General features: G+C 38.9%; 1 protein-coding gene across 1 annotated transcript in view; it reads right to left on the minus strand.

The window, feature by feature from the left end:
• The window catches only part of LOC134666021 (uncharacterized), a 46,079-nt gene that overhangs the window by 18,160 nt on the left and 5,677 nt on the right, over positions 1–22,242 (minus strand). Inside the window, exon 2 of the mRNA XM_063523102.1 lies at positions 19,294–19,794. Coding sequence (XP_063379172.1) covers positions 19,294–19,794 — 501 coding nt within the window. The remainder of the gene's footprint in view (positions 1–19,293; positions 19,795–22,242) is intronic.

Raw genomic sequence — 22,242 nt, forward strand, 5'->3', positions numbered from 1 at the left:
TACCCAAAGGGTAAAACGGGACCCTATTACTAAGACTTCGCTGTCCGTCCGTCCGTCCGTCCGTCCGTCCGTCTGTCACCAGGCTGTATCTCACGAACCGTGATAGCAGTAGAACAGTTGAAATTTTCACAGATTATGTATTTCTGTTGCCGCTATAACAACAAATACTAAAAACAGAATAAAATAAAGATTTAAATGGGGCTCCCATACAACAAACGTCATTTTTGACCAAAGTTAAGCAACGTCGGGAGTGGTCAGTACTTGGATGGGTGACCCTTTTTTTTGCTTTTTTTTGTTTTTTTTTTGCATTGTGGTACGGAACCCTTCGTGCGCGAGTCCGACTCGCACTTGCCCGGTTTTTTTCTAGTTTATTTGCTTCAATCTCATTGTAATAGGTATCCAACGTAGCGAAAAACGATATCTAATAAGTATATATGTCAATATTTTATACATACATTGGTAAAGAGCACGAAGCACTTAACTACATATGAGATATGTCTCTTAACTTCAAACTCGGGTACATCCATCTGTCAGATTATGTGATTTTAGTATTAAGAAAAGGTATTAGGGTAGATATTTGCTGAGAGGATCGAATGGATTTACCAGAGTTTGAATTAAGCGACACATATTATACTTGTAACAAAGGTGACTTTTCGATTGTTAATCAATAAGGACGAATAGATACATTTTGTTTTTTAAATGCCGAACCGAATTCTCAAAAATGTCGGTGCATAGTAACCCAGGCGAATTAAAAACCTCCTGCTTTGAAATTCTGCGGTCGGTTTAAAAGCAAACCTAAATTAGGAATGTAAATTAATTTGATTACTGCCCTTTACGTTATTTATTCGATTCGGTTACTTTTAAATTCAATTTTGTTTACCTAGGCTTTAAATTCAATTGGTTGTCGTGAGAGTAATTACGCGCAACGTGGTAGCTAAGCAACAGTCCTAACTGTACATCGGTGGACCTTATTACAAATGGCATAAGGTCCACTAATGTACAGTTAACAGTGTGGGCGATGGTACACTCAGCAGCAAAAGTTAGTTAAGTAAATTAGTCAGGAAAAAGGAAAATGCTAAAAGTCACACATTAAAACAAAAAAAAAAGTAGATTATTATTAATTACTTTAATTTTGTAGGCAAACCCCGACTTGGGCAGTCTAGCTCCAAAACGAGCAGAACCCCTAATGTAAATTTAATTCGATAGCATGACGCGCGTTTGTTCATCGAATGAAATGTACACTAGGGGTACAGATTAGAGATACAACGGATAGTTGTTTGACCGGATACCGGATATTCGGCCTGACCATCGGCCGAATATCCGGTATCCGGCCGCCGAATATTCGGCCAGCGGAACTATACCTACATTTCGGTTTTTCAGGTGCGCATTCTGCAGGTTTGACCTGTTTCCTAGTGAACGTTCGCGCGGACACATTTCTAGGTTCGAAATGAGTGCGCAAGCAAGTCAGTGGAATGATTAAATTGTTTTAAAATTATAAACAAGTACGATTATGACCGTGTCTGTTTCTTAAATTCAATTTTTTTACTCCAAAATCAAGCAATGTTACTATCCGGTATCCGGCCGGATAGTATGTCACTATTCGGTATCCGGCCGGATTGTAAAATAATGGCCGGATAGGCCGGATACCGGATAGTAACCGAATATCCGGTGCATCTCTAGTACAGATTACTTGGCTTTGTCACTTAGGTACTTGAAGTCAAAGCGTTATACGTTATTGGATTTGAGCTTCGACCAAGACCAAAGCAAACCTAGATATTCTGGGGTTTCAGGGTTTGATTACAACAAACCTAATTAAACATCAAGGCTATGGCTTATGAGGGAGGAATGGAAAATACTCCACCGACAGGATACCTCTTAAATTGAAGAAGAAGAATTAAACATATCCGGTTGGCTAAGCTGCTTTCCGGCATAGGCGTACCCACGAAGGGGCAAGGGGGGGCAGTTGCCCCACCCTGGTCTCTGACCATAAGCTAAGAATTTCTGTTTCAACCGTACCCTGTTACAACGTACCCAGCCTCCCCTACTTCTGCCCCACCCATTAAAAAATGCTGCGTACGCCCATGCTTTCCGGTACGTTGCCTGTGTCCGCTACGGCAAGCGAGGGGTTGAAGCAAGGTGATAATGACATATCTAAATTATTGCTTAGACAAACATACGGCGCAATTAGGGAAAATGAATCAGAGATTCACTAGATATGAAATAGTAAAGATATGTGACGTTCCACGGCAAAAGGTACCTTATGGCGGCTGGCGTTTACGCTATTATTAACGCCGCTCCAATATATTCAGTCGGTGCCATGGTACCTTTTGCCGTGGAACGTCACATATCTTTACTATTTCATATCTAGTGACTCTCTAATTCGTTTCCCGAATCGCGCCGATAGATCTTCCAACAATTAACGTCTGGATTAGATGCATGGTTTGGGGATTTAAATCTCCTGTTTTTATGACATGACCATTAATAGTATCTGTGTTTAGCAAAATAAATATTTTTAAATTTTAATGGAATTCCTGGCGGCCATTCATTCATTCGATGACGAAGATGGCACACTAAACTGTACAATATCGATTTAACTCAAACTACGATGTCGCACAAGGTTAGATAAACTGATAAGTAAAGTGCATTGCTTTCTTGGTATCTCATGTAGGTAGGTATTTGCATTGCACGATAATTGACTGGTATTGGTTGATAATGATTTGTAATCAAAGGCGGATTAGAAAATACGTGGAGGAGGTGCTCAAAATATACCTACACAATATGTATTTTTTTTATATTTTGTTGTTAGTATATTTTTAAATACTTCACCCGCACAGTTATTGTTATTAAAACAAAATATTTTAACTGTATCTGTGTATGTATTGTTTGGCTGCTTCAATATATTCGAAGTTAATTATTTGTTACACGAAACAAGTATCTATTTTTTTACTCACACTCATACCTTTGACGACCTTTTTAAAAATGAGATATAGTGTAGTAAATAAAGGTAGTGGACCCCGCAGTAATTCCTCAGCCAGAAAAAACTTTACAGTATGATAAAGTATCAATAAATAAAAAGTATTGTATAAATATCCAAAGAATAATAGTAATAGTATTTAAGTAAATACCTAAAGTCTTAAATCGTTAATAATTTTTTACGGAAAAATGCTCCGTTCAAACTTTCGTCTCCACCGGAAATATTCATGTAACGTATTGCAACAATATATGACATAACAATAAAAAAAATCATAGCAGAAATACCAATAATTTATTTGGTAAAAAAAATTTCGGACGGAGGAATTACTCGGTTAAATAAATAAACAGATTTGTATGTTTACGTATAAATACCTAACTTAGGAGTGTTTTTAGGGTTCCGTACCTCAAAACGAAAAAAAAGAACCCTTATAGGATCACTCGTGCGTGTCTGTCTGTTTGTCACAGCCTATTTTCTCGGAAACTACTGCACCAATTAAGTTGAAATTTGGTACACATATGTATTGATATTTGATATTTGATATTTATTGAAATTATGTATGTCGGAGAACGGCTGAAATGTGCCATCTATCGCCTTCAAGAGGCGTTTTATCATGCAAACCTTGACAAATAGAGCAAACTAGGGTTAACACCTGAGTGGCGTTCGACGCAGTTCCGCTAAGACGTCATAGAGTGCGCTATTAAAACAATTGAAGTCGAGAACAATTGAAGTTATGCTGTCAATCAATCTTGAGAAGAAGCACGATGAGAACGAACGGCAGAAGATGACGTCTGTGGCGGCTCCTGGGTCAAATCCACTGGTTTGCTTAAGATAAGAAACGTATCGCGTGCTGTGATTTGTAATGAGTCTTGTGCAGTAAAGTTTGTGAGTTGGACAACGTAGTTATTTCATTGAAGGCCCTCGTCATCCACGATTGAAGGTTCTAATGTGCTGCCGATAGTATGATACGCCCACAATTCCCGACATCAGAAGTGCGGCCGAACACACGGAATTCGCTACGGAATTCCTCTTTGAAGCTCAAATTTGCCAAATGAAGTTGGACTGAAGGTCCCGAAAATCTGCCCTGAAGTTGAAAATCCCTGGCATTCCTTAATTCAAGAGTTATAAAGGCCTTAGAAAATGAAGAAATCTCATGCTGGCGCTGGTGGAAAATAAAGAAGTATCGTGATGGAAAATATTTGAATTGAAATGACAGTTGACGTATTTGATATTTTGTAAATTGTGATCAAGTTTTTGTATTGCTTTTTAAGTTGTGTTGTGTGAAATGTTCGTGGAAATGTTGTTGTTAATGTTGTAAATCTAAGTTTTACAGTCCTTGGTTGGAGAATGAAGATAGTTGGTGTGAGACTGGAGGAGCTGCGGTTGCATTGCATAAGCGTGCGTGCCTTAGTTTGTTTACAGAAGCTGAGAGGAGCCGCATATGTACTGGTTGCCAGACTGTCACTGGAACTTGGAAATCGCGTGAGTTGCTTCCATCCTTTATGATTTGTTAATGTATTGGTTGAGTGTACCACGCTGGCTTTACCTTTATGGGTTCTATTTAGGAAAATATGAGATCAGGTACGAGATAGGTACCTACTCTACTAGCTCTTATTGGGGTATTTCTCCAAAAATAAACTTCACAAGATACTGATTAATAATTGTATTCACCTTTTTAATTACATTCAGCACTTAACTCTACACGTGTACACTGTTCGCCTGCTGTCAAGGCAATGAATCGGTCTGACTGGTTCTGCCCCTTTTATTACCACTCGGCAACCGTTGAAACTACTTGTAGAGGGCGCTGTATGGATATAGTCAAATAGCAACTGTACTAATGACTTCTTGGTTTGCCGAGGGATAATCAAGTGACATGTACGTAGGTAATAAATTAAACATATTATTAAACACTTATAAATTATAAATAAATAAGCTAACAGTTCGGCCATCCTGTTTCTAGCAAGTCCCATTGCTACATAAAAGTGAAGCTTTAATAATCAGAAATGCCATAATCAAAATTCATTCATATCACAAGATATAATTAAATCATAAAACAATTAACAGTTACACATGTTACTACTGAAGTTAATGAAATAATCGTACATGTATGATGTATATATGTATATGATATAAGTATTCATATATCACTGATTAAAAAGGTTATTTTCTATTTGAATCATGTAATATATATTCTAATCAACATAATTAAATTACAATGAATATGATTAGGTGTAAAGATGACATTTTATTTCATTAAACTTTATAATAGTAATTTAATTAGATGGGTCATTGTTCCTGATCACTACTAGAACATTCAGTATCAATATCACTATCGAGATCTCGAACAAAATTCAACCAGGGTTGAATTTTATCAAGTGCTACCACATTTTCATACCCACGACCTTTCTTCTTTGTTAGAGGAGTATCTCCTATGAGGTATCTATCATTAGGGAGAATTTTTAGGATACGATATGGTCCTTGGTACTTACTTACAAGTTTTTGTTACTTTCCATCATGTGGTACTTGTCTCTCTACTCGCACCAAATCACCTTCCTTGTAAGTGGTACCGGGTTTCCGACTTTTATTAAACCTTAGTGCATCTTTATTTTGCTGCTTATCTATTTTCTGTTTAGCCTGTTCTCTAACATCATTTAAGTCTTCAGTACTTACGACATTTAGCGTGTCGCTTATGACAGAGTTCAGTATCCCTTGCGAATTACTTGTAACATTAAATCCAAACAGAAGTTCAGATGGAGTTTTCTGAGTAGTTTTATGCATTGTGGTGTTGAGACCTACATGAATTTCAGCGACGTATTCGTCCCAATTCTTCTCATCTTTGCCATGTGTGGAGGTAGACAAAGCATTAAGGATTGTTCTATTAAATCTCTCTACCTGGCCGTTGGCCCGGGGAGTAGCCACGGCGTTCTCAATATGTTTAATGCCATGAGATGAGACGAATTCTTTGAACGTCTTGCTTGTGAAGCTAGTTCCTTTATCTGTAATGAGACGGGTTGGTACTCCAAAATAACTTATGTGCTCTTTAATTACTTTGATAGAGGTAAGCGACTTTGTGTTCTCGACAGGTGTTATGTTTGCATACTTTGTGAAGCCATCTATAATTACAAGAAGATAACAGTTTCCTTTCTTGCTCTTTACAAAAGGACCTAGGTGGTCGGCGTGAATAGTATGGAAAGGAATACTGACCTTTTCTATAGGGTGTAGCTCGCCCTCCCGTTTACCTCCCGGCTTTTTGTGGTGTGCACACTCTAGACATGATGCAACATACTTTTTAACAAACCGTCTCATTTTGGCGAACCAATAGTGTTTCTGTATCCGCTGAAGTGTTTTATCAAAGCCACAATGTCCAACATCATCGTGGTTCTTTTGAAGTATTTGCCAACGAACACTCTTGGGCACTACCCATTTTAATTCGCCAGCCACGATGCGGTAGACACGGTCATTTTTAAGTTTATAGTTATTAAGGTAGTCAATTACCTGTTCTGAATTTGGATCACTGAGAGTTTCCTTTATTTTTTTAATTTCTGCATCCGCACTCTGGACGGTTGAGATCCAGTCTTGGTCATTCACTTCCGTAGTGAGCAGTACATCGAGAACGTGAGATTCTTGTACACCGTCGTCGACTGGGTGGCGACTAAGTGCATCTGCGTGTAGCATGCGTGCACCGGGTCGATATTCAATGGAACAATCATATTCTTGTATCTGTACCCACCATCTAGCCACCCGTGGAATAACGTCGCGTTTCGTGAGCGTGTACCTGAGGGCGTTGCAATCTGTAAAGATTTTAAATGATATACCTACCAAATACACCCTGAACCGGTTCAGTGACGCTATCACAGCGAGAGTTTCTTGTTCGTACGAGTGAAGTTTGCGTTCCTCGGGAGTAGTCTTGCGACTAAAGTAAGAAATTGGCTGGAAAATTCCGTTCGAATTAGCTTGGAGTAATATCCCTGCGATGCCATCTTTGCTGGCATCCGTGTGTAGCTGGGTATCGGCCTTTGGGTCATATAGAGCTAGAAGCGGTCTCTGGGTCAGTAGAGTTTTGATATCATTAAAGGCTTTCTTTTGTGGTTCTTCCCATACCCATGTAGATCCCTTTCGTAGTAAGTCTGTCAATGGGGATGTTATTTGAGCATAGCCTTTAATGAAACGCCGGAAAAATCCTGAAAGTCCAAGAAACTGTCTCACCTCGTGTTGATTTCTTGGTGTAGGGAAGTTTGAAACGGCATCAGTTTTTCTAGACCCAGGGCGAATGCCTTCAGCGCTGACCTCGAACCCAAGAAAGTCAATCTGATTTTGGAAGAAATTGCACTTACTTAATTTAAGCGTTAGGCCTCCTGCCTTGAGTAAGTTAAGCACTTCTTCCAGTCTTTGTAAACCCTCTTCAACATCTTTTGACGGGATTAAAATATCGTCCATATAGACAATGGCATACTTAACTTTGGCTTCCGACAAAATTTTGTTTATTGTCCTCTGGAATACGGATGGCGCGTTGACCAGTCCGAATGGCATCCGGTTATATTCATATTGTCCGTCTGGTGTGACAAAGGCTGTCTTGTGTCGTGACTCCTCCGAAATAGGGATCTGATAGTATCCTGATGCTAAATCCAGGGAAGTGAATAACTTGTTTCCGGAGAGCTGGTCCAGTTGATCTTCGACTCTGGGGAGTGGGTAATGATCCTTCTTGGTTTTGCGATTCAGGGCCCTATAGTCCACGCACAAGCGCTTCTCGCCGGTCTTTTTTTGAACTAAAACTATAGGGCTCGCATATGGTGACGAAGACTCCCTTACGATCTCACTATCGAGCATTTCTTGAACCATATTTCTTACCAATGTTCTTTCGGTGTGTGACATACGGTATGGGCGGTAAACCACCGGAGTTAGCTCTTCAAGTTCAATAACCATTTCCGATACCTTCGTGAAGCCAATGTCATCAAGACCTTTCGAAAAACAATTGCCGTATTTGGACAAAAGTTGTTGGAGCTTCAAACGTTCTTCCTTGTTCACACTTGGACCGCAGTTAACGGACTCATCGACTTCGTTTTCATTGAATGTCACCCCACAACAGTCGTATGCGTTGTCGCCGCCGTCGTCGGCTGGCTTGAACTCGGCACGCGTCAAAAGAAAACCACTATTCAGAGTAATTATGTCAGACGATGCATTCAGAAGGAGCAGTGTGCTAGTACCGGAGTTGATGTCGTATTGTCCCGGGAGCAAATAATATTGTTTTCCTTCTGCCCCTCTCAGTGAACCGTTAATGATAATGGTTCCAGTAACGAGAGACGTCGATTCTACTGTGACTGGTGTCAACATACTGCATGGCAGGGAGACTTGATTACTCACCTTCAGGTGTAACTTGCCATTTGCGGTCTTGATGAAGATAAGTTCCTTTGAAGTTTTAATTATCGTGATATCCGGTTTTTCTGTGAAGGTGTGGCCCAATAAGACTTGTCGTTTAATCACATGGTTTTCGACGACATATAGATCAATAACTTCCTTTATGCCTTGAACTTCGACGCTGCATGTTACTATACCCACAGGTGATACCAAATTAGCTCCTACGGTGTTCAGTACTGGGAGTTCCGCAGATGTGTCAATGTCCAGATTCAACTGTTTGGCTGCATTCATTGTTATTAGCGAGCATTCGCTGCCAAGATCTATAAAACATTTAATCACAGAATTGTTGACTTTGATATCCATTTTATATTTATTATTTGTGTCACCAACCTGAACTGCGGCAACTTGCTTCTCCTTGCGCTCTTTCCCTCGTGCTTCCTCCACTTTCACATCGTTAGACTCGCGCAGTCGCTTAAAACAGTGCTCCGCCAAGTGATTCCTTTTGTCGCAATATGTGCATGTGGCAGCAGGTTTCTTACATTTACTGGCACGGTGTCCAGCTTCACTGCAATTGAAACATACCTCGCCGCTGTTAGGGTTGTCTTTCGATGTGTCCTTCGACACCTGAGGTCAGGCCGACTTATTCCTGTAGTCATTTTGGCGGAACTTTCGTGAAGGATCTTGAGCGTCTTTGTCTCTTACCTGTCCTACCTTCACTGTTCTAAAATACTTCAGAACTTGTTCAGGTTCAGAGAACTGGGCTGCTTGGGCGCCAACCTTTACCGCGCGGTCATCTACGCCGTAGAGAATACAATCAACAGCTTGTCTTCCATATATTTTGCACCTATTAAGGAGATTTACCTTCGCATAATAGTACTGTTCCAGTGATTCTCCATAACGGGCCCTTTTTGAGAGCATTTCTGTAAGAATCTCGGCGTAATCTTCGCGACAGGGAAATGATTCAATGAGTTTCTTCTTCCACTCTGACCATGTAAATAAGACGCTAGATAAACCTTGGTACCAGGTCTTTGCAACGCCTGTGAGTTTGGGGAGAGCATAGTGGATCAATTCCCTATCATCCCATTGGTATATACTGGCACATTCTTCGACCTTTGTAAGCCAATTTAATACAGTCTGTTCCTTGGACATCGGGTCAAATTCGGGTACAACATTGGTATTAAAGGAAAGTTTCGGTTTATCAGACCGTTTAAATTCCTTCAACACATCTAGAAACTTATCTAGGACAGCAGAGTCGCGATTTTTCCTGTTTGATTTTGATAACCTTGGCCGTTTTATATAACTATCATAGTGCTCACCAGATTCTTCTGACGAGCTGTGTCGACGTTTACGGCTGACTCTTTCTGACGGGCCGCGTGGATGTCTGCGGCTGCCTCTTTCTGGCGAACTGTGACGACGTCTTCGGCTGCCTCTTTCTGATGGATCGCGACGATGTCTGCGGCTGCCTTCTTCTGACGGACTGCGATGATGTCTGCGGCTGCCTCTACCTCTTCTGTAGCCATAGTCGTTATCCTCGTAACCTGACCTGTGTGCTCCTATGTCGTTATGATATAGTGGCTGGCTTCGTGATCTAGGCGATGGCGGGATGTCGTAATACATTACCCGGCCCTGCGACCTGGACGCTCTTGGGCTGTTGTAATATGATCCGTGGCCCTGTAACCTGGGCGCTCGTGGGCTGTCGTAATATGAGCCCTGGCCCTGTGACCTGGGCGCTCCTGGGCTGTCATAATATGAACCCTGGCCCTGTGACCTGGGCGCTCCTGGGCTGCCATAATACGAACCCTGGCCCTGTGACCTGGGCGCTCGTGGGTTGTCGTAATATGAACCCTGGCCCTGTGACCTGGGCGCTCGTGGGCTGCCGTAATATGAACCCTGGCCCTGTGACCTGGGCGCTCCTGGGCTGTCGTAATATGAACCCTGGCCCTGTGACCTGGGCGCTTCTGGGCTGTTGTTGTGATACAATCTCTCGCTGCTGTGATATGGATCCTGGCCCTGTGATCTGGGCGTCCCTGGGTCATCGTCCGCCTCCATACCTGAAACTTAGAGCGATCGTCTACATATCGGCTCTACATATCGGCTCTACATATCGGCTCTACATATCGGCTCTACATATCGGCTCTACATATCGGCTCTACATATCGGCTCTACATATCGGCTCTACATATCGGCTCTACATATCGGCTCTACATATCGGCTCTACATATCGGCTCTACATATCGGCTCTACACATCGGCTCTACACATCGGCTCTACATATCGGCTTTACATATCGGTTCTACATATCGGTTCTACATATCGGCTCTACTACTATCTACAAGTGCCTAGTTTATATTCAGAATTGAAGTTATCATCTACAACAGAATGTCCACACATGTCTATATCCAGGGAGTACCCGGGCAAGATAAACATACGTGTTTAACCGTATTGACCTCCGGACTTCCTCCGTTACGGAAAATACAGTTATTTCGTTAAAATTGCTATCCAAGAACCAAATATCCACACATGTCTATATCCAGGGAGTACCCGGGCAAGATAAACATGCGTGTTTAACCATATTAACCTCCGGACTTCCTCCGTTACGGAAAATACAGTTATGTATATCGTTAAAATTGCTATCCAAAAACCAAATATCCACACATGTCTATATCCAGGGAGTACCCGGGCAAGATAAACATGCGTGTTTAACCATATTAACCTCCGGACTTCCTCCGTTACGGAAAATACAGTTATGTATATCGTTAAAATTGCTATCCAAAAACCAAATATCCACACATGTCTATATCCAGGGAGTACCCGGGCAAGATAAACATGCTTGTTTAACCATATTAACCTCCGGACTTCCTCCGTTACGGAAAATACAGTTATTTAAGGTATCGAGATATGCTTAATAATTACGGAAAGATAACAAAAGAAAATAAACCGTACTTACGTTAGTGTGGCGTGGTAAAAAAAATCTTTTTAGATTTTTTTCTATCCCTTCTTCTGAAATATTGGGGTATTTCTCCAAAAATAAACTTCACAAGATACTGATTAATAATTGTATTCACCTTTTTAATTACATTCAGCACTTAACTCTACACGTGTACACTGTTCGCCTGCTGTCAAGGCAATGAATCGGTCTGACTAGTTCTGCCCCTTTTATTACCACTCGGCAACCGTTGAAACTACTTGTAGAGGGCGCTGTATGGATATAGTCAAATAGCAACTGTACTAATGACTTCTTGGTTTGCCGAGGGATAATCAAGTGACATGTACGTAGGTAATAAATTAAACATATTATTAAACACTTATAAATTATAAATAAATATAAGCTAACACTCTTATGGTCAGAATGACATGACATGTATGTAATTAAGGAAATCTGGTACGTGGACTTGAAATTGATTGTTAAGACAATGTATTATGTGGGAGGCTGTTTAACTATTTTCTGGATAATATGGCATGTAATACCTTGAATCGCTTTTAACAAAATAATGCATCTTAATTTTTTTTTTGTGGATTCTTACTCTTTTAAATTGTGTCGTGGGACCAAGAATCGTTATCTTGTGAAGCTACAGCGTCACGAATGATTAGTACCATTTTTCGAACACACTGTCAATATAATTTCTGTTTTGCTAGCTTGTGCCTAAGATAGAGGCGTGTGCGTGACATTTTTGGATATGAAAAATAATTCGATTTAGCGGTGCAAAGTTTATGGCCGTTGACGGATAGTTCAGACTTAGTTTTTGATTACATCCTTTTGATTAATGTTCTTAAAATGACTTGACGTCCAAAATTGACTACTCAAACGTAATAAGGATTAAATGTGTGTGTTTTTATTTGAAGAACGTAAAAGGTTACTTTAACCCCATCGAGGCTGAAGGAATCCATTAGTGGTAATTTTTGCAGCCAGTTTTTACAGTTTACAGTACAAAACACTTAAATTTGGAACCGGCATTGAATTTTTCAATTCTCATTATTCTGTGTTTCAGTGATATGTTGTTTGCGATGTATATCTGTTAAAGAAGCATTTTGAGAGTCAAATTCAATTAATAATGAATTATTTAATTTTGGATTCGATTTGATACCTAATTTGACGTACCTACGTACTCAATGGGTTAATGTAATTTTGCATATTGCATGAATAGCTAAGTAAGCAGTTTGAGAAGGATATTATTCATTGATCTATTTAAACACTATTTAAAGGAATTAGTTTTGGGAATAGATGTCTCTAGGTATGCCGCTAATGGTTTTATGACATTGACATAAGAGACAAAACGTGAAGTTCATGCCCCTTTCAAAGTAAAAGTAGTGATACCATTAAGAAAATTTATTTGAGAGGTTCATCACAGGAGTTGGTTGGCGGTCGCAACCGGAACCTGAGTTGTCCAGAGGGCGTTTGAGGGCTGGGTGCTGGTGGGCACAGTCCTATTCGTAACTGCAATTCAAGGGGGTTTCGGACCGGGCGATGAGGCTAGCTGTGTGTTGGAACAAAGCTGTTGCAAAGCCAAGGTGTTGGCACTGTTATTTGGAAGTTGGTGTTGACTTGTAGGCATTGGTTGATGCATGTGAAAAGAAAATCTTTGCTAAAAAAAAAATTATTATGTGCAAAGTTTTTTTTTGCTTAACACTCAAAGCTGTGTCTCGCTCGTGCGTCCATGAGGGATAAAACACACGCAATGTGGCTGATTTAAAACCCATTTCAATATTCCTGGCACTATGGTATAAATTATTGCTCCCCTCAAATGTAAAGGCTAATGACAGAATGCTAACGGTTTTGACGTGCTACTTAAGTATTTTTCGGTAGAAGGCAACAAAATGAGACTTGCAAAATAGGAAAATAACGCTTTCTCTATTACACCTGTTCAAAATTCAAGAAGACTATCCCGTTCTGTCTTGGTATTATTATTTGATTGTCGTGCATATGCTATGTATGTTAGTGCGAGTAATAAAATCTCTATCTTGGCAATAGAATAATAGCGATAATTATTGACTATTATTATTAAAGTATGTAGTATATTACGCACGTTATGGAACTAGTACAAAAGTTGTTCGTACTCCTTACAATTATGATCTTTTACGAAAATAGTTGTCGATGTTTAGTGAACGTATTTATTTTCTGTTTGAAGATAATGAAGTTAGCAAAATTTGAGTACAGCGGTTTGATTTAGGTAGAAAATAAATTCTGCCACTAGTACGTGTCCTCGTGTTGGCATTCGTTGTAAAATAGGTTATGAACTCCTTTAGAGTCTGTGCGGAAAGAGAAGAGTCGTGGGATTTGAGGGCGCGCCAGTGCTATTTTATGGTTTTTGCTATGCTGACAACACTGGTCACGTGATTATAGTACGACACTAAAGGTCATGATACTTGAATCCCTTTTGTTCCGGTTTTTTACCACGGCTTACTAAACGGAGCCTGGTGGTGGTGTCGGCTCGTCAACTCAATCCTCTGATTTAGCGCAGGCACTAGTTTTATTTTTAAACCACACTTGTTTTTATGTCTCAGATACTAAAAAGTGACAGTGCGATTGACAAAACTGCTAAAACTAGTTAAGAATCTACCCAATACAACTGTAATTTTAGTACCAAACGAGATAGAGTCTCATTTATGTAATGCCTAATCTGTGCAGTCCAACAGTTATTAAAACCGGGTAGATCGGGTAGAAATTGGGCAATAGAACTAGCTGTAATTTTATCTGGGATATATTTCACCCATTGTAAACTTGACTTGTAAGGTATGTGTACATTATTAATAATAAATATGAATAAAAATAGTGCATAAGTAGGTAGGCCTTATTGGGATATGTCCGGTTCTCTCATCTCACGATATTTTACTTCGCCGAAAAGTCACTGCTAAATATGAAATATAATTTCCTAACTAACAGAACCTACAAATAAAGAAAATTTATATATTTTATTAGAAAAAGTTTTATTCTTTGTAATCGAAGTCTGAATTAAAATATTCAATGTCACTTATGTTTGAGTTAGCTTCAGAACAACAACCAGCCAAGGATACTCATAGAACTATCTTCATCTGAACTGGATGTGCTTGAATCCGGCACGTAGATTACGAATTCTTGCATATCACCTACTTAGCGGTCTTTTATTCGAGATACCGTAGGTACTTTTACACAATCCTGAAAAAGAAATTACATATAAATATGCATAAGATAGCAAGTATCAAGACTATTTGTCAGTTATTTTAAAGATCATGAATGACCTGCATATTTATGAAAATTAATATATTTTGAATGAATATACTTACCGATTATGTACCGGAGACAAGTTACTTAGGGGGCTTATTAAATAGGTAATTATTTAATATTAAATACAACATCAATACCCGCGAATAGCGAAAACACGTTCCGCGACTTTTTGTAAGTCGATAGTCGGCTTTTAGCCGTTTTCTTCCCGCTGACAAAACCAAACAATGTTAAATATAATTTTCCTTGTGGTTTTATGTACGGTTTTATCGTGTTTTGAAAATATTATATACATAAAACTTGCGGTTTTTGTTAATAAAAATATACAATGACAGAAGTTTGTTTACTTTTTACAAGACAGGTGTCAAAGGTTTGATTGCCATATAAAATTTAAAATGTTAGTTCCCGTTTCTGCCACGACTCTTCTCTTTCCGCACAGACTCTACCTTATTAATTTCATGCATGTTCAACCTATTTGAATCTTTCTGAGATCTCTTTGTGGTTTTTGAAGTATTATGTCAGTCAGCTAAAGTCAGTAATGTCAGTGTGTAAATATTATAATATTATGATCACGTTTTTTTTATAAAAAAATATTAAAGCGGGTTTCCTCCATGAAAAAATACAATTTGGTTTACATAGAAAGTATAATACTGGACTTACCTGATAATATTTCAAGTTTTGAAGCTGTCTTGTAAATGTGTTGTTCGTACAGAAGGAATAAAATAGAGAAGTTGGTCTGAACAGTACACTGTATGGAATGCAAATTTGGCGGTCAATAAAAACCAAACTTACCAAATATTTTAACCATGAGATAACGGAGACGATACACGGGTTTAGTGTGAGAGGCCATTGTGCGTGCGGCCAATTATCTTTCAAACGGATAAACCAATTTCATCGCTGTTTTCTGTGATCGGAGCCAAAATTTTGAGGTACTGACAAAAATGGCAAACAAAGCTGGATCAAGGTTGAAATGAGAAAATCTATTAGTAGGGACACTAAACTCTTAGGGAATACTAAACGTTTAAGTAATGAGTAGGTACGCAGATAATGTTCATAAAAGCAGTAAAATATGGAAAACCGTTTATTACGGAGAGCTCAATACAAGATGTTTTTCAACTGAGAGGAATCTCTGTGGTGAGGTCCATTTAAAAGCTCTGTTTGTATCTTTATGGCGATATTATTTTCACGCTGTTTGGATAATTGCATTTTAAGTCTCTTAATGAATGTTCGAAATGTATCTCTAGCCCATACCCCATTTCTGTTAATTTGGCCTTATTGAATATGGTGATACTTATGCTGAACTTGTTTATTCACAACAATGATCTTGTGCGTGTTGTTGAAAGAGTTGTAGTACAGTATTCAAAAGTTATGGGAGAACTTACTTTGGTCAGGTAGGCCGAGCAATTGAGCTTAGATACCTCAGATTGTTGTATTCTGTCCGCAGATGTATGCAGTGATGCATACAATGTCAGGATGCCGTGGTGGTGCAGATGAACTGCGCTCTACAGTCTCTTTTGGAAGAAAAAGAAATCTGATCTTCGCTCTAGTCTACCAGTGAGAGTCACAAAGGAGGATAATGTACGGAGGGACCCGTACAATGTCAGGTGGGCCGTGTCGGAGAACGGCTGAAATGTGCCATCTATCGCCTTCAAGAGGCGTTTTATCATGCAAACCTTGACAAATAGAGCAAACTAGGGTTAACACCTGAGTGGCGTTCGACGCAGTTCCGCTAAGACGTCATAGAGTGCGCTATTAAAACAATTGAAGTCGAGAACAATTGAAGTTATGCTGTCAATCAATCTTGAGAAGAAGCACGATGAGAACGAACGGGAGAAGATGACGTCTGTGGCGGCTCCTGGGTCAAATCCACTGGTTTGCTTAAGATAAGAAACGTATCGCGTGCTGTGATTTGTAATGAGTCTTGTGCAGTAAAGTTTGTGAGTTGGACAACGTAGTTATTTCATTGAAGGCCCTCGTCATCCACGATTGAAGGTTCTAATGTGCTGCCGATAGTATGATACGCCCACAATTCCCGACATGTAAATTAGTAACCCAAAGATGGACATATTTTTTGTATAATTTAAAAATACATAGGTTCGAAGTTATTTAAGAAAATACAAATAGCCAAAAAATGACCATTCCCCCTGTATCTCCGAAACTACTGGGCCTAAAATTTTGAAAAAAATACACAAAATAGTTCTTTACCTATAGATGACAGGAAAACCTGTTAGAAATGTGCAGTCAAGCGTGATTCGGAATTATGTACGGAACCCTAGAAACGCGAGTCAGACTCGCACATGGCCGGTTTTTTTTTGGATATTTATAATGTTAGTTTCGGCTCATACTATACAATAACCAAGCAAAATTTCATCGACTGAGGAATTAATGCATGGGTCTCCATACAACAACTTGCTTCGTTTACTACATTAATAGCTACCTATATTTTTTTAACCTCTTTAGACCAGTAGGACATGTCTCAAAACATTTTAATTTTAACAATGCTAATTAGTATGTCGTATCAGTCGTATGTATAAACTTTGCCGCAATCTTTAAGCCTACACAAAAAAGCATATTGAATTATTGTTAAAAATCATTCAATATCAAAACCACAAACGTACAAGTTCTAAATAATCTAGCCCAAAAACGACGACTTCTTCTTCTTCTTCCTCGCGTTATCCCGGCATTTTGCCACGGCTCATGGGAGCCTGGGGTCCGCTTGACAACTAATCCCATGATTTGACGTAGGCACTAGTTTTTACGAAAGCGACTGCCATCTGACCTTCCAACCCAGAGGGGAAACTAGGCCTTATTGGGATTAGTCCGGTTTCCTCACGATGTTTTCCTTCACCGAAAAGCGACTGGCAAATATCAAATGATAATTCGTACATAAGTTCCGAAAAACTCATTGGTACGAGCCGGGGTTTGAACCCGCGACCTCCGGATTGAAAGTCGCACGCTCTTACCGCTAGGCCACCAGCGCTCCCAAAAACGACGACTTATAATTTATAAATATCGTAGAATAACCTCTTGACTCTACAACAACACGTACATCTAACTAATGCATGTTTCGTTTTAAAGATAAAAAACACAAGCACACAGCCTTGGCACACGAACCAACGATAATGATTTTATGATTCCAGTATAATAATTTAAAGAAAAACTCAGTTGCCCACATATGACGTCTTACAGGTACATAATTATAAGGTAGGTACTAGGTATTAGGTATGCAGTGGTCGAGGTCAAAGCTATTCTATTGTGACGCCCGTCCCGTCTGAACTCATGATGTATTCGATCTCCGTGATGCGATGACTCAGACCACACCTTACCAATTGAGGAATATAATTGGTGCTGATTGGATAAAATTTTGGTATGCGTAGTTCTATAATTTCTATAAATAGACTGTAAATTAATAGTTATTTTGGTACTCTATCGTTAAACTGACTTGATAAGAAGTTATTTTGATATGTGGGGGCCTACCACGATTTTGTTATCTGCCTATCTATCGCATGAATGATGAGCAATAGAGACTGATATGACTGGTTGGATGAATCTGACTTACAATTAGCTGCATGATTTGTATTATGTTATGTTAAGTAAATAATGATGAAGTATATAACTAGTTTTAGGCCCAAGACTTGCCTGCCTTCTACTAGAATACCACCGCACATCTTTACCAACGCCTGAAATAAGTGGTCGCCTCCGCGAACAAAGTCAAAAATAGGTACTTTGCTATTTGTGTCGATATTGATATAAGTTAATCTTCTATTTCAAAAACAAAATATATTTTTAGCACACTATTTTAGAACAGTGACTTTTTGGCTAAATAAAAAGTTAAATATAACTACTATCTCGCATGTCGTTCCATATAAATTGATGTTGGTTGCCAAACTAAACTATATTCAGTCCCAGTGCGGTGCTCAATTATACTTTTAAAAGCAAAGCTAAGCTAAAACAATGCTGACGGTACTTTTATCATTCGTTATATTATGTAGGTATATATACAGGGTGTTTGGTACATCGTTTGCCAAATTACAACGGCAGATAGCTTGAGTCATTTGCTATCTTCTCATGCGTAGAAAAACAAAATTGGCCATGGTTTTTTTTTACTACTACGCAAGTAAAAATTTGAAATTTACGAAAAACTGTCATAGAAGTGAAATACATTTTTGGCACAAAATTAAAAATTTCTAGGCCGGAGAAGATAGCAAATGACTCAACCTATCTGCCGTTTTAATTTGGCAAACGATGTACCAAACACCCTGTATATAGGTTCGAAATATGTTCGAAATACAAGTTCATGTGTGTTTTCTTTCGCTTGCAACAATATTGTATTATAGTTAATTAAGGAATCTGCCTAAACAACTTAATTTGTTTTGTTTCGCGCCGTTCTGCGATAAACACGCACGCGGCTTAATCCGTTCATGCAGAAAAATATCAAATAACTACCCCAGCTGGTGGTAAATTATATGATGTTGCATGTTCTTCGAATTGAAACAGTAGTTAATTAATTGAGTTTAGTTTGTATTTAATTTACCATCCGTGAATCTGGCCAATAGTATCTAAAAACTAAAAGATGTTCACTTTGGTATCATAAAGTAGAAAATCAATATAGTTTAATTAAAATGAGCACAGTTCCCCCAAAGTTATATTCATAGCTACTTATTTATAAATTACTATGAGACACGAGGCTACAAAGATAAACAACATTCAGAAGTAAGCATTGGAAATTACTCGAGCAATAAATGAATTAACATAGTTTAGGTACTCACTCTCGTGTCGGTGGCGGCCAGACCGCTCGCTATCGCATTAATTGGCCTCCAAATGTCTGGAGTTCCAATTAAACCATTCTTCAGATCATTCTGAAACAGCTTCGAATCGAAATTCCACGTCGCCGCTCCGACAGTCCTTCTCTTCTCCAGAACAGATTTCTGCGCGATCGCCTCGGCCTTAGTCGATTTGAAACTACCAAATGTCTTCTCAAAAAACCCAGTTTTCGCTTTTGGCTCTTCCTGGTCTGTTACTTTAGGGTTCTTCTTATTGTCTAAAGTTTTTGCACTTTTTCTTCTCTCCGATTCCGTTTTCGGCGGCTCGAGTAGCGCGTATATTGTGAGAGACAGGAAATGCCCGGCGACTAATCCTTGTAGATCGGGTTTGCCTGGCTTTTTAACATCTTTCTGCTTCAGCTGGAACTTGAAGTCTTCGTTCCAGACCGGCCATGAACTTTCCTGGAGGGTAGTCTCAAATTTGCTCTCACCCGGGAACACTTTGACCTGAAATTAAATTGGAATGTTTAATAAACGAGAATAATAAAGGAGTTATGGCAAGGCTAATTAAAGTTAAATACCTATTACTCCTATTAGCCTTTTTGATGACAGTGGGATTTCAAATTAAGTTTTAATTATAGAACCTTTGAGTTCGCTATAAAAACACAATAAAACAAGGTATTCTTGTCACAAGAAATTTAACACCGTTTTCACGGCAAACACCTTTATTATTTTCTAAATTATCAACAAAAAGCTATTAATTGTGAAACAACAAACAAATCGAGATTCCTTTGAGGCGCGCCTAATTTGGCGCAGACAATAGTAAAAAAAAAAAATCTATGCTCCTGCCTAAAGGCAATGTGTAAAAACAAAATACTACTATACAAAGTAGTCCTACCTAGCTATAAGAATACTTGCTATTGCTGTACCCTTTATAGGGTGCCATGTGATTCTGTTATTATTGTACCAACTTTGTACCATGGTTCGCAAATAAACTATTTCTATTTCTAGATACAGGATGCAACAAAAGGTTCATAAGAGTTCCTCTTGCGATATATGCGACTATCTTATCTGTTATAAACCCATACCACAAAAGAGATAGGTACAGAAATCAATCAACATACAAAGCGCGCTCGAGCAACGCACACATAGACACCGCTCACGGACACGATATCTCGGACCAGTTGGGACCAGTGCGAGCGCGAGTGCCATCCGCTTGAGACACGCGTCTGTGAACTTTTTTGTGCAATAATGGAGAAACAAAACAAAAAGTTATTATAACTGTACAGTGGACGGTTGTTTAAATTCAACATTAACCGGTGAATTGTCGTTTTTTAAGCTACCAGTGGTTTCAGAGAGAATGCGTATGCGAATTTATTACATTGTACATGATAATGCGAATTTATTACAGTTTAAAATATAATAATCGTGCATTTCGCCAATCTCGAAATCATCGCAAGATATTTTCTGTGGCAAATTTGTAATATAACAATGACATTAAAATGAAAATACCTATTTGAGTTATTAATGTTATTATTAATTTATATTTCCATTCTTCCCGTTTCATCCTCAACAATAAATCAAACAACTAGATACGAGATACGATACGATGGATACGAGTGCCACTACCATGATAGTTTTTTGTGCATAAGTCATAGTTCGCAACAATCGCAACCCTAGAGCGACCGCCGAGCGTAGGTATGAAAAGTAAAGTACATACATGTGATTGACTTCTGTACTTATCTGTTTTGTGCCCATACCCCGTACCCATACCCAGGAGGCGTGGCCTAGGAACAAACTTGTATGACGGTGAACGCACATGTGCGTTGGGCAGTGTTACCAACTCGGATTTTGAAAAAATGCTAGACTAATGTATGGATTATGCCAAAATTATGCCAAAGTTTTTTGAAATATGCTATAAAAATGCTAAAATGTCACTTGAAATTAGACACTTAAAACACATACATTTTTCAAATTTGCCACCTTTTTCTACTGACAAGATCTGCCTGACCAACTTTATATAGTCCGTCGACGTCCATCCGTCCACGAGTCAAAATTCAAATGAAAATATAAACCACATAAGGCGATGGTGCATATTGTTGCTGCCAAGTTGGTGCAAACTTGGCTTAGACTAAATTATGCTAAAAAATATGCCAGATGCTAAATGGAAAATTATGGTGCCAAAGCGAGTGAAAATATGCCAGATCTGGCATCATTTATGCCAAGTTGGCAACACTGGCGTCGGGGGCAGTGAATGTGTTAACCGGTTAACCCCGGGCTAGTGGGATGGTGCAAGTGGCGCTAAGGTAAGATTCCTGACAGCATATCCATTAATTCCTTTTAGTTCTAAAACTATGCACTTAAGTGTACTTTGTAACTAGTAATTTATACTACTTATTAAGCCGCAAAGTCCTCGAAAGCGTGCGCCGCTAACTCAAATGCACTTACTTAACCCAGTTGAACTTTTTACTAGATGTTGCAACCCCGCTGTAGACTTTTCCGTTTCCTGTGCTTTAAGGTGACATTCCATTTCCAACGAAAGCTGCACTACTGTCAATTTTACTATGGAAATTGACAATGGCATCAGCGACGCGTTCAGTACGAGTAGTGCAGCTGCGGTTAGAAATGGAATGTTACCATTACACCCACGAGGTGCAAGTCATTTTCGAACTTGTTTATTATTTCGTTCAGCTGTAACTTTATTATTGAAAATTAATTTAACTTCATAAAATTTCATTAAGATTGTATCTAACAATACTGTAACATTTTATTATATTTCTCAATTCAATCGAATATCAAGTAGCCTTGTGTTATTTGATGAAGTAAGAAATAAACATTATTAATGTTGAAATAATATGTCTACTTCTTTAATATAATGTTTACTTCAAATAACTTCCATTAGTAGACGACGTTTAATTAATTGAAACATGTTGTTTTTGCATTTCTTGTCCCAGT

This window comes from Cydia fagiglandana, chromosome 7 (assembly GCF_963556715.1).
Source record: "Cydia fagiglandana chromosome 7, ilCydFagi1.1, whole genome shotgun sequence".
In the NCBI taxonomy this organism is placed as follows: Eukaryota; Metazoa; Arthropoda; class Insecta; order Lepidoptera; family Tortricidae; genus Cydia; species Cydia fagiglandana.